Source organism: Pelodiscus sinensis, chromosome 17 (assembly GCF_049634645.1).
Source record: "Pelodiscus sinensis isolate JC-2024 chromosome 17, ASM4963464v1, whole genome shotgun sequence".
In the NCBI taxonomy this organism is placed as follows: Eukaryota; Metazoa; Chordata; order Testudines; family Trionychidae; genus Pelodiscus; species Pelodiscus sinensis.
In genome coordinates, this window is record NC_134727.1 from 35,277,170 (window position 1) to 35,289,864 (window position 12,695).

At 49.2% G+C, this 12,695-nt stretch overlaps 1 protein-coding gene across 1 annotated transcript in view; it reads left to right on the forward strand.

The window, feature by feature from the left end:
* The first annotated feature begins 1,488 nt into the window (after nucleotides 1-1,488).
* The window catches only part of TCOF1 (treacle ribosome biogenesis factor 1), a 76,462-nt gene continuing 65,255 nt past the window's right edge, over nucleotides 1,489-12,695 (forward strand). Inside the window, exon 1 of the mRNA XM_025179029.2 lies at nucleotides 1,489-1,599. Coding sequence (XP_025034814.2) covers nucleotides 1,504-1,599 — 96 coding nt within the window. The 5' untranslated portion in view covers nucleotides 1,489-1,503. The remainder of the gene's footprint in view (nucleotides 1,600-12,695) is intronic.

The window sequence follows — 12,695 nt, forward strand, 5'->3', positions numbered from 1 at the left end:
GCCCCGGGTCTGTCACACCAAGTATAAACACTGAGGTCCAGATCCTACTTTCAGTTACCCTGGTGTAAACTGAAGCCAATGGAGTTATTCTGGATTTACACCCATGTCAGGGACTGCAGAATCTGGCCCAAAGTTTTCAGTCTAAACTGCTGGTCTAATGCTCTTGTAAACCCAAGACAAAGTTCTGCTCTGAGGTATAGCTGGGTCAGTGGCAGGTTTGCACAGGCCTCAGATGGGACTTAGAGAGAGCCGGGGCCATGTAGGTTTTCCAGGAGCCAAGGCTCTCGCACACAGTGTCACGTTTAGCACAGAGCAGCCAAATCCTGGCTAAGCTGAGATACAGGGCCCAAGAGAACTTAGATCTACAGATCTGTTTGTGGGGAGGGACTTAGAGAAGACTGGATCCAGGCAAAGCAGGAGGGGATTGGAGGGTGTGTGTGTGGGGGGGGGTATTGGCTGGCTTTGGTTACCCTCTGATGTCCCCTGTGCTTTAATTTAGCATGAATAATAGGGCAAACTCTGAGACACCCACAGAGCTGTATGTAATTCCAGCACCAGATGCTGAGAAGAGCAAAGACTATTCCTATGCTCTTAGACCAGGGGCGGGGAACCTAAGGCCCAGACCGGATGCAGCCTCTGGCTTGACTGGATCTGGCCCCCAAAGCTCAGGGCTACCCCCCCCCCAGTATTGGGGAGCCCACACTGGTGCTGCAGCCCTCCCACGCCATTCCCCCTCGAGGCGGGAGCACACAGAATCTACTAGCCTGGGCTCGGTTAGGCTCTGGTGTGAGAAGGGAATGTGGGGAATGTTTTTCTTCTCAGTTGGGGGCCACATCAGTGAGGGTTGGTTTTTCCGCTTTGTTTTGTTTTGTATGTTTGTTTCTCACTTGTGTGCAGCCCCCGACTGATTTTTCTGTGGGTCAGCAGCCCCCAACCCCCAAAAAGTTCCCATAACACTGTATTAGGTTGCCTTTGCTGGCCTCTGGGACAGATCCCCAGGGCCCATAATTGCCCAGAGCGGCCGTGCATACAATCCGAGGAGCTTTATCAGTCATGCAAGCGAACTCCTTCAATCTCCAGACATAATCTCTATAGATGTCAAGGTCTGGGGTGTTTCTCCAGACACAGTGGGCCTACATGACTCCAACAGGATGCAGTAGAGGGTAGGAAACAGCGAGGACCCTATCTGTTCAGGTCCTAATTCATTATCTTCCTGACAATCAACGAAACGGCCTGCCTTCCTTGAGCTGGTTTATGGGGCATTTCAGCTCTGACCTTATGCTGCATCCCTAGCAGTTGTTACTAGGTAACAAATGACCTATCTTCCATCTATGCTCAGCCCGGGAGGCAGGATTGTGATGATGTCACACTTGTTGTGTTTGATGTCATGGAATCCAGCCTTCTGACTGGTCGGCAACAGCAGGCCGGATCTAATTTCCAGGGCGTGTTCCATCCTGGACAAATATTAATACCCCAGAGGTGAGTCGGCTTTGAAGGTTCTAGATGCCAACTGACGCAGGTAGACAGGCCCAACTGGAGAGGGACGTGCAAGGAATGGGCTCTCCTGTGAGCACGCATGAGAAGGTGAAAAAACGGGAGGTAAGAGGAAGAATCGATAAGCTGAACTTAGTAGCAAGTGGAGAAACAAATGCAAAAACAGGAACAGGAGGGAAGCCACGGGCAGCCGTAAAGAGGTGGGAGGAGTTGATGGGGTGGAAGCAGCAAAACGTGAGGGGAAAGGAGAAAGAATTAATGACAGTTATTATAAGAAAGGGCTTGATGCTGAGTTGTGCCAGCTTATGCTTGGCACAGCTGGGGGAAGGGCATAAAGTGGCACTTCCTTCTAGCCCCCTCGGTCCTGCTGCCCGGCTGCAGGGGGAGGCTAGGTTCCATGTTGCCGTGAAGACGGAGTGGCTTATGGGGGGATCCGTCCAGGACTGGCCTTACCATGAGGCAAACTGAGGCGGCCGCCTCAGGTGCCAGACTGTGGGGGGGGGGGGCACCACTAGGACCCAGAGGGTAGAAAATTGTGTCTGCTGCTAGTGCAGCGAGAGGGCATGGGGGCGTCATTTGAGCTCACCGCCTCAGGTGCCAAAGCGTTGTGGGCTGGCCCTGGATCTGTCTGCTCTCCCCACAGTCTCTTTGGGTGGAGGATCTGAGGTCATTTTTCCCATATCTTTGCTCTGCCTTATAGCTCTGACACTACGAGGGTCACTCTCTTGTGGACTATGTGACCTGTTTGCTCCCCCTGATTCTCGTTCAGTCAGAGAGAAGCTGGCACTGGGTAGGCCTTGCCATCACTCACATCTTACGCCGGCGTTCAGCTGCCCTGAATGGCAGCAGAGCTGCCACGCAGAGAGACAGACGCATTCCTTGGAGCGAGGGAGGGATTGGAGTTCTACACTAGCCTTGGTAGCAGTTGTTATACACTGCTATTGAGCAGAGCTGCTGGTAAGGCGAGGATTTGGCTCACTGGGGAGGTGGCCGGTAGCCATGCAGCCACACAGGCAATGCAAGCCTTGGGTAATTGCAACACGCATCCCCGGAGATGATGAAGTAACAAATGACATATTGGCGTTCTGGGAGCAGGCGGGTTTCTGCCAGCTGTGAGTGCCTCTCAGCGGATGATTTATGTCTCATAGAGTTTAGAGGTAAAAAAAGAAGACCCGCTTTGGTTTTGGCTTTCTAGTCCATCCTGCCTGTGAAGACGAGAATGATTTATGTCGGTACATTTTGTGGTGCTTTGTCCAATCTAGTCTGAAAAGCTGCCCTGGAGAGATCAGGGACCACTCGTAGGAAGTATCCCTTGAAATCAGCTTTAGTGATCTTTAATTTTCTCCCATCACTTCTACTCATGCCCTCCTTACCCCTCCTCGTCCCAAAACCACCACCTACCACCTTCTCTCTGTAGCAGGCATCACTGGCACTTTTTCTTGTGGCCTCGCCTAGGGCCTGATCTGGAATAGAATAGAATAGAATAGAATAGAATAGAATAGAATAGAATAGAATAGAATAGAAAGACTCTTAGGGTATGTCTACACTACAGCACTAATTTGAACTAACTTAATTCGAATTAGTTAATTCGAACTAAGCTAATTCAAACTAGTGCATCTAGACCTAAAAACTAGTTCGAATTCGCATTTTGCTAATTCGAACTAGCATGTCCACATTGAGTGGACCCTGAACCGAGGTTAAGGATGGCCGGAAGCAGTGCCGGCAGGGCATCAGATTAGGACTTAGAGTGTGGAGCTGCTGTCTCAGGCTAGCCGAGGGCTGTGCTTAAAGGGTCGTGACTCCCACCCTGGACAGACAGTTCTCAGGGGTTCCCTGCTTGCAAAGCAGTCCTGGCTTGGAGTGCCTTGAGTGCCCACACTCGGCACATCACAGCACTCAGCCATCAGCCCGGCTGCACTTGCCGCAGGCTGCCATCCGGGGGGGAGTCAATCGGGGGGCTGCAGGAGAGTTTCCACCCCAAGGAGCCCGCAGATCCACCCCAGTCCTCCTCATCGGGGGCTCGTACCCAATTCCTCCCTCACCTCCTTCCACTTACCCCTCCCTAGCCCCCCTTCCTGATGTACAAAATAAAGGACACGTGTGGTCAAAAATAGAAACTCTCTTTATTTGAACAAAACTGGGGGAGACTGGGAAAAGGAGGTGGGAGAGGGGAAGAGAAAGGGTGGAAGAGGGGAGGGCAACTAAAATGATCAGGGGTTTGGAACAGGTCCCATATGAAGAGAGGCTAAAGAGACTGGGACTTTTCAGCTTAGAAAAGAGGAGACTGAGGGGGGATATGACAGAGGTCTATAAAAGCATGAGTGGCGTGGAGAGGGTGTATAAAGAAAAGTTCTTCATTAGTGCCCATAATATAAGGACTAGAGGACACCAAATGAAATGAATGGGTAGCAGGCTTCAAACTAATAACAGAAAGTTCTTCTTCACAAAGCAAATAGTCAACCTGTGGAACTCCTTGCTGCAGGAGGCTGTGAAGGCTAGAACTAGAACAGAGTTTAAAGAGAAGTTAGATCAAGTCATGGAGGTTTGGTCCATGGAGTGGTATTAGCCAGGGGGTAGAAATGGTGTCCCTGGCCTCTGTTTTGGAAAGCTGGAGATGGATGGCACGAGACAAATGGCTTGGTCATTGTCTTCGGTCCATCCCCTCCAGGGTATCTAGTGTTGGCCGCTGTCGGCAGACAAGCTACTGGGCTAGATGGACCTTTGTTCTGACCCAGTATGGCTGTTCTAAGCTCAGGGCTCAGGGTCGGGGGTCTCACTGGACCACCTTGATTTTCATGCCAACCTGCTCCTGGGTGGCCAGGCTGGCAGCGATCCTGCCCTAGACGCCACTTTCCTGTGTCTAGTGTGGAGGTCGTGGATGAGGTCCACGATGTCTGCACTAGACCAGGCGGGTGCCCGCCTCTTGCAGCCCCGGGCAGGCTCCTGGGAGCCGCCAGCCTGGTCCCGGGAAGAGGCGGAGGGCTGGGTGGCAGCGGGTGGCTGGCTCGTGTTGTGCCAGGTGCAGGGTCTGCTGGCTGGGTGCTGGCAGACTTGCACCTGGCACAGGCACCATAGCCAGACCGTGCCCCTTTAAGGGCTCTGGGGCCAGGAGGGGGGCAGAAGAGTTTCCCTGGTGGTGCCCAGAGTGGCCAACAGGGAAAGCTGGGGAGGGCTAGCCTCCCACTAGTTCGAATTAAGTGGCTACACACCCCTTAATTCGAACTAGTTAATTCGAACTAGGCATTAGTCTTCGTAGAATGAGGTTTACCTAGTTCGAATTAAGTGCTCCACTAGTTCGAATTAAGTTCGAACTAGCGGTTTGCATGTGTAGCGCCTATCAAAGTTAATTCGAACTAATGTCTGTTAGTTCGAATTAACTTTGTAGTGTAGACATACCCTTATTGATTTCAGTGGGCTTTGGCGTAAGTCCTTAGAGATTGCTTTGCCAATTAAGCTAGCCATAGCTAGGATGGGATCCTGAAGTCCTTACTCATTCCAAGGTCCCATGGGAATAACACATTCAGCACTGGAGACTTAAGCACCAAAGAGACTGAGACAAATTGGAGGGAATTCAGAGGTCATCAAAGGTCCTGAAAGGCTGGCAGGAATGAGGAGAGGCTAAAATCTTGCTGGGCAAATCCTGCAGTCATTAGGCAAAACTGTATCAGCTTTTTCCTTGACTTTCTGCATCATGTGTTCCTATTGCTTCTTGTAATGCCTCCCATTTCTACCCCCAGCACTGGTATTGGCATTGACATCTTGCGCCCAGTGCTGCTGATATGCCCCTGCATTCTGGCTGTTTTACAGATGTAATGTAATTAAAATCCCCATCTGAAACCCGGGGATTAGGCGTTCGTCTAGCCTCTCCTTAAGGTCAGGGTCAAGTACCTGAAGTGGAGGGCAGGCAAATCCCGCCATGGGAGAAGCCAGGCAGGGTGAAGAGCAACATTTCCGACAAAGCCAATTGCTGGTGTTTGACGGATACAAAATCTGCTGCAAATAGATTACACACCCGGGCTTTGCCTATTTTTCTGTAGCCATGCTTTACTGTAAGGGCCACACAGTGAAGTTTAAAACCAAGCAGCAACCCAACCCACGCCCCCTTTTTTTTCAGACCCTTCTTGGGGAGCTAGCCCCTTAGCGTGTCAATACTGCCTTTCTCTCAGGACTCAATGGGGCATTATTAACAGCAGGGTTATTGAAAGCAGAACTCCTGGGTTTTTCAATGGGAGCTCTGTGCAGGGCAAAATATTGCGCAATCTGTTTTCATGGGCTGCTGGTTCCCTTTCCTCCCCCATGCATGCACCCTCCCCATGCACACACCTAACCTCCCAGCCTCCAAATGAAAATACGAAAGGCGTTTAATAAGTCCCATTTTTCCTTCTTCATAGCAAGACTTTTGACCTAATAGGGCATCAGGGTCTAGTCCAGGCCTGAACTGTAGACTGCGTTGCTCTTCTTGCCTTAGATGTTTAATGGCTTCCGTTCTCCCTAATTAATGTGTGCTTTTTGGAGGGGGGGAAGTTTGATGAAAGAGCCGAGGCAAGTCGGGAAAAGAAAAACTCAGTCTAAAGGGTAGCGGGAGCTTGTTGACTGAAGCAAAACCCAAGCAGAAACTCTCAGAGCTACATGGTAATGAAGTGTGCTTCCGTTTATCCACATTTCAAGAAAGATGTGGAGAAATTGGAAAGGGTACAGAGAAGAGCGACAAGAATGATTAAAGGTCTAGAGAACATGACCTATGAAGCCAGGCTTCATGAACTGGGCTTGTTTAGTTTGGAAAAAAGAAGATCAAGGGGGGACATGATAGCGGTTTTCAAATATCTAAAAGGGTGTCACAAGGAGGAAGGAGAAAATTTGTTCCTCTTGGTTTCTGAGGACAGGACAAGGAGTAATGGGCTTAAAGTGCAGCAGGGGAGGTTTAGATTGGACATTAGGAAAAAATTCCTAACTGTCAGGGTGGTCAAATATTGGAATAAATTGCCAAGGGAGGTGGTGGAATCTCCCTCTCAGGAGATATTTAAGAACAGGTTAGATAGACATCTGTCAGGGATGGTGTAGACGGAGCTTGGTCCTGCCTTGAAGGCAGGGGGCTGGACTCGATGACCTCTCGAGGTCCCTTCCAGTCCTATTATTCTATGATTCTATGATCCCTGGGAGAACAGTGTGGAAGTGGGATATTTCCTATGATGGTGTGCGTATGCTTCTATAGATAATGGTCTCTTAGCATTTCCATGATATCGGCCCCCAGTTACAGGATTTCGAACTTAGCTGTAAAAACTCCCTGCAGGCGGATACAGCAAATTCAAACTCAAAAAGAACAAATTCCCGTTAGCAATTTTGCAATTAAAAAAGAAGCTTTGACTTTTAAACACTTGGGTAAATAAGGGGGTCCAACTCTCCAGCCGTCCTGGAAATGGACAAAGGGTCCGTTTCAAGCAATCATTATTCTGACGGTCGCCCCTGTCCTGTTCAGTCCGTCAGTGGTGAACCAACTCCCATTCATCCAAGTAGGGGTCACTATTTATAAGCATTTGTCTAACAGTGGTGGGTCAAGATCCACTACCCACTTAGCTCAGCAGAAATCACTCCTTTGACTTCCTTCAGCTTGGGAGCAGGTTCTTACTGAATCAGGGCTTGTTCACACAGCAAATTATCGAGCTCAGAGTGCCCGGTAGAGTCATATCCTTAACATGCAGTGATTCACCTTGTAGACAAGCTCTTGGTCTTCGCTTATGGGTGGTTGGTGACCGGTTTGTGTTAATTATTCACCATATTCCTCTTGAAGTTGGTCACCTAAGACACATGGCATTGTCTCTGTTCCTGTGCTGAACAGCTGGTAAGTGACATTAAAAAAATCACCCTTTACCTTCCATTAATATCCAGCGGTACCCTGGACCAGGTGGTTTTCCATTCCACGTGAAAGCATGGGAGAGAAGGATGGTGGTTTTTCAGGTGCCTGCGGGTGGCAGCTGTGGGTAAATGCTGGTTTTTTGATGGCAACCACCACAAAAGAGTTGATCAAAAGCGCTGACAAAATTATATGTCTCAGGACCCGTTCGCACGTCTGTGGAAGAGTCAGCGGTTTCCAGGCTACAGTGACTCACTCTCATTGAGACAAAGCCAAGGAGACAATAATCGGTGATCTTTCCCAGTCATGGCGATTGCTACAGCCGTGCCCTCTGATGTCAGACAGAGAAGCTGTAAGAGGGAATGTGTTTTCTACACAGAGTGGAGCCACAGCACAGTCTGTGTCCCCTCTGGAAGGCTTCCAGCAGCCCTCAATGAGAAACCGATTCTGCTGAGCATTCCCGCCCCGGGATGACTTTCTAGAACCCTTTTGGAAGCCTCGTGCCACATGCATATCATTTGTGCCGTTCGAAACAAAAATCATCATCATAAAAATGCACTTAAAAGCTGTCGAGCGCTATTAAAGCAATTTCTTAGTGTAAACCACAGCGCCTGCTAACACATGTTCTACTTGGCTTGGCCACACTTCAAATCAAAGGCCAGCAGTTCTCCTGACCCCACCACACCAGCATGAGAAAAATAAAAAACAAAATATCTAAATAAAAGATACTTCCTTTCCTCTGCTGAAGAATTTTTCTTCCATTTTTGGTCACTGGTGTTACATCTCAATTACTCTGCAAATCGCTTTCATTCTATGACTTATAAATATTTGTTCTCTGGTTTGTTTGCTTTCTCCCTCTTTTCACTTTGATAGATTTAATTCCATCAACTACAGCTCCTTTATTGAATATTTCTGTCCGCCCGATCCCTGGGTAAACTACAGCTCAGCTTCTCTCCTTAATGACGGGCGTATTTTCTTTGAAGAGCTGACAAGCTGGAGAGGAGCCCGTGGGTTTGGCTCTGCTCCTTTCTCCACATGCCTGATGCTTTCTGCATGGCTTCAGCGCACTCCATTCTCACTCTAACTTGGACCCAAGTTTCCAGCGTTGGACCTGAAATGCATCCATTCTTAAGGCAGCATGCTGGGAGCTGCTGCTTCTATGGAGAGACTGGAGAGCAGCAGGGCGGCTTGTATTCTTGTTCAGGTTTCTAAACATATTCGATTTGGTGGAAGTGTTTAGACAATGGTGCCCAGAAGGATCTTGCGGAGATGATTAGACGAGATAGCAGGAGAGGAAGGCCTGGATTCTTGGCCATGAATTGATAGGAGGTGCAGGGAAGAATCTTAACCTTTCCTGTTCGGGGTAACTTTTGAATATCTGAGACCAAAGCTTAAATTCATTCACCTCGAAGTTTTTCAGGTTCTTTCATAGAATCATAAAATATAGAACTGGAAGGGACCTTGAGAGGTCATCAAGTCCAGTTTCCTGCCCTGAGGGCAGGATCAAATACCATCTAGAACAGATCATCCCTGCTGGGTGTCTGTCCAACTTACTCTTAAATATCTCCAGTGACGGAGATTCCACAACCTCCCTGGGCAATTTATTCCAGTGTTTAACCACCCTGACAGGTAGGAAGTTTTTCCTAATGTCCAACCTAAACCTCCCTTGCCGCAGTGTAAGCCCGTTGCTTCTTGTCCTGTCCTCCGAGGCCAAAGAGAACAATTTTTCACCAGGGTTTTTAACCGTCCAAGCTGTTTTATGTCTGTCTCTCCCATTGGTCAGGCTCTATGAGCAAAGGGGCTGACCCTTTCAGTAAGGAATGAGTGGTTCCGGTTGACTGCAGGACCCTTTGGGCACATCTACACAGCAGCGTTATGTGGAACTCCTTGCCAGAGGAGGCTGTGAAGGCTAGGACTATAATAGAGTTTAAAGAGAAGCTAGATAATTTCATGGAGGTTAGGTCCATAAAAGGCTATTAGCCAGGGGATAGAAATGGTGTCCCTGGCCTCTGTTTGTCAGAGGCTGGAGAGGGATGGCAGGAGACAAATTGCTTGATCCTTGTCTTCGGTCCACCCTCTCTGGGGCACCTGGTGCTGGCCACTGTTGGCAGACAGGATACTGGGCTAGAAGGACCTTTGGTCTGACCCAGTACGGCCGTTCTTATGTTCTTATGTGAAATAAGCTAAGGTGGGAGGGATAGCTCAGTGGCTTGAGCATTGGCCTGCTTAAACCCAGGGCTGTGAGCTCAATCCTTGAGGGGGCCATCTGGGGCAAATCTATTAGAGATGGTACTTGGTCCTGCTGTGAGTGCAGGGACTGGGCTCAATGACCTCTCAAGGTCCCTTCCAGCTCTATGAGATAGGTATATCTCCATATATAAAAAAAATTATTTGGGAGTTTTTATTTCAAAATAGCTTCTTCTGAAATACCGCTGCTGGGTAGACGTACCCTTTTGGAGCTGGAGGAGTAGGTCCAAAGGCGGTGAAAGGAAGCAATTAAGCCTTTAGCAAGGTTGGTTCCTGGCCGTGCTTTCCATATCCTCTGACCTCGACACTTGGCTGCAAGGGAGTATTGATTTTGGACCATTCTAACGCTATTCCTGACAGGATTATTCATGGGACACACAGTCACTTCTCACTTCTCCAAGCATGTAAAATGTTGGCATGACCTTCAGCCTCGTCCTGGCTGAGCGCGAAAGAACAGTTCTTCCCAGCACCAGCCTGGCAAATGTCCCTCAACGCATAAAACACACATCCCCCTCTGCTACAGTGAGAGGGGCTGAGAGCCGCCTCTCATTGACTTCAGAGGGGCTTTGGATGAGTCCCAGTATGTGCTAATGTTCTTCCCTCCGTTGCCCACCCAGTCCCTCTTTCCGGACCTCTTGCCTGCATTACAAGCCAAGACATGCTCTGCCAACTCAACTGTTGTACCATCTGGACCCTCTACTGCTCAGGCAGCCTCCCCAGCCTTGCTCTGGGATGAACACTCGATGCTAAGTGGTTTTCCTCTTCTCCTGTAATTTTCTTCTTAAGTAACACTTATGCTAGCAGGCAGCGCAGCCAGAGAGCCAAGGCTTAAATGGTATGAGCACATTATTTCTGCACACGGGACACACGCCACCTTGAGTGCTTTGGCACTTAACTTGCCCAGTGTAATAGATTTCTCTCTCTCCCGGCTGGAAGAAGAAAGGTCTCCCTTTATGTTTAGTTGCGTTTCAGGACTGAGCACAATACGCTCTATAGTTCACTCTGGCTGCCATCAATCGTAGGCGATTTACATCCAGTCTGGGCACCACGTTCTCTTCCTACTCCTGGTGAAGCAAGGGGGCCAGCCCACCCATTTCTTCTGTCTCCACAGCCGTCAGGCTCCTTCGAGCTCTCTCCTTTGCCAGTTTCCATCTCCCCTTCCAGGTGGGAGCACTCCAAAAGCGGTCGCTGGGTTTTGCCTGGCAGGAGACCTGAAGTGCCCAGAGCTCTGCCTCGGATCCCAAGAGCTCTGTCTCGCAGTGAGGTCTGCAGAAGCAGCCAAGGCATGGAGCATTAAAAAGAAAAAACAAACCCCCTTGGCTTGGCTCACACCCCTGCCTGAAACAAGGAGCGCTTTCTCGTTTAGGGACCATGCGGCGGGGTATGGCAGAGGCAGCAGGATCACCTGATCACTGTTTATTTATAAGCCATGTCTGGGTCATAGAAAGGAAAACACACCTGTCTGCACTGGGCCCACGCTAGCACCTGTACTGGATTCACAGGAGCCGGTTTCGCCACAACATGTTTTCCTTGTGGCCCTGGCAGCCTTTGCTGGGGTGGGAGATTTCTGGAGATAGGATAGTGATAGAAATGTAGCCGTGTTAGTCTGGGGTAGTTGAAGCAAAATGCAGGACAATGTAGCACTTTAAAGACTAACAAGATGGTTTATTAGATGATGAGCTTTCGTGGGCCAGAGATAGGAATGGGTGTTGTTTTCCCTTTGGGGGAGCAGGATGGGAAAGCCCCAGCATGACCTTTTTCAGCTTGCTCTTGGAAAGCCGGTGTCTAGGACAGAGAGATTGGAGCAGGGAGGTGCAGAGAGACCCCATTCTGAACCCCCTAATTAGTGATGAAGATACTGCCCCATCTGCATTGAGACTGAGGGGGGATATGATAGAGGTCTATAAAATCATGAGTGGTGTGGAGAGGTTGAATAAAGAAAAGTTATTTATTAGTTCCTATAATAGAAGAACTAGAGGACACCAAATGAAGTTAATGGGTTGCAGGTTTAAAACTAATGAAAGAAAGTTCTTCTTCACACAGCGCGTCGTCAACCTGTGGAACTCCTTGCCAGAGGAGGCTGTGAAGGCTAGGACTACAAGGGTATGTCTACACTACCACCCTAGTTCGAACTAGGGTGGTTAATGTAGGCATCCGAAGTTGCAAATGAAGCCCGGGATTTAAATATCCCGGGCTTCATTTGCATCTTGCCGGGCGCCGCCATTTTTAAATGCCCGTTAGTGCGGACTCCGTGCCCGTGGCTACACGCAGCACAGAGTAGGTAGTTCGGATTAGGCTCTCTATTCCAAACTACCGGTACTCCTCGTGGAATGAGTTCTAACCCAGAAAAGTGTCAGAGACTCTATGAAGTGCACCTGAGACTTTGAGGAAGGTACTAAGATACTATGGTGATGAGATGCAGTAGCTAGTTAGCTAGAGAGGTGGGTGGGGAGAGAGAGAGATGAATGGTTATGGAGAGATGATTATGGAGGAGGGTCAGAGGGTCAGATTGGAAGGAACGAAACTCATTAGGCATGTTCTAACCTCCAAGTCTGTTTGTGATTAGATATGAAAAACAACCTGAAGATGGGTCAATACCAGCTGGTCCAACTGAATTGCCCCAGGGTCTGTTTCCCCAGGGCAGTTACAAGGAACTCCCAGTAACATCAGTACCCAGAGGCAGGAGAACAGAGGGCTTGGACTTGAGGAAGAAAAAGGCTTGTGTATGAGGACTCCAGGCAGGTTAACTTCCTGGCCCCTCTCGTCCCCTCTGCATTCTGCCTGTCAATAGCTACTTTACAGAATGGGTTGAAGGCTTGATTCGTGACTAGTCCCCGTGGCCGCCTGTGGCTACCATCAGGCCCTGCGCATTCATTAGCCTGCGGTGTGTAAGCTAGCTGCGCTGTGGGGCTTTTTTCCTCCTTTTCAACTAATGTTTCAATCTCAAGGCACGCGCCAAGGCTGGGGTGGAAAGTATGTGAGGAAACGAGAAAGGGGATAAGCCATTGCCATGGCGAAGGGTCGCCGGTCCATGGATCACTTGTCGGGAAGTATTTTAGAATATGCAAATAGCCAGTTCAAAAGTTGCATTACTTAACGCGCA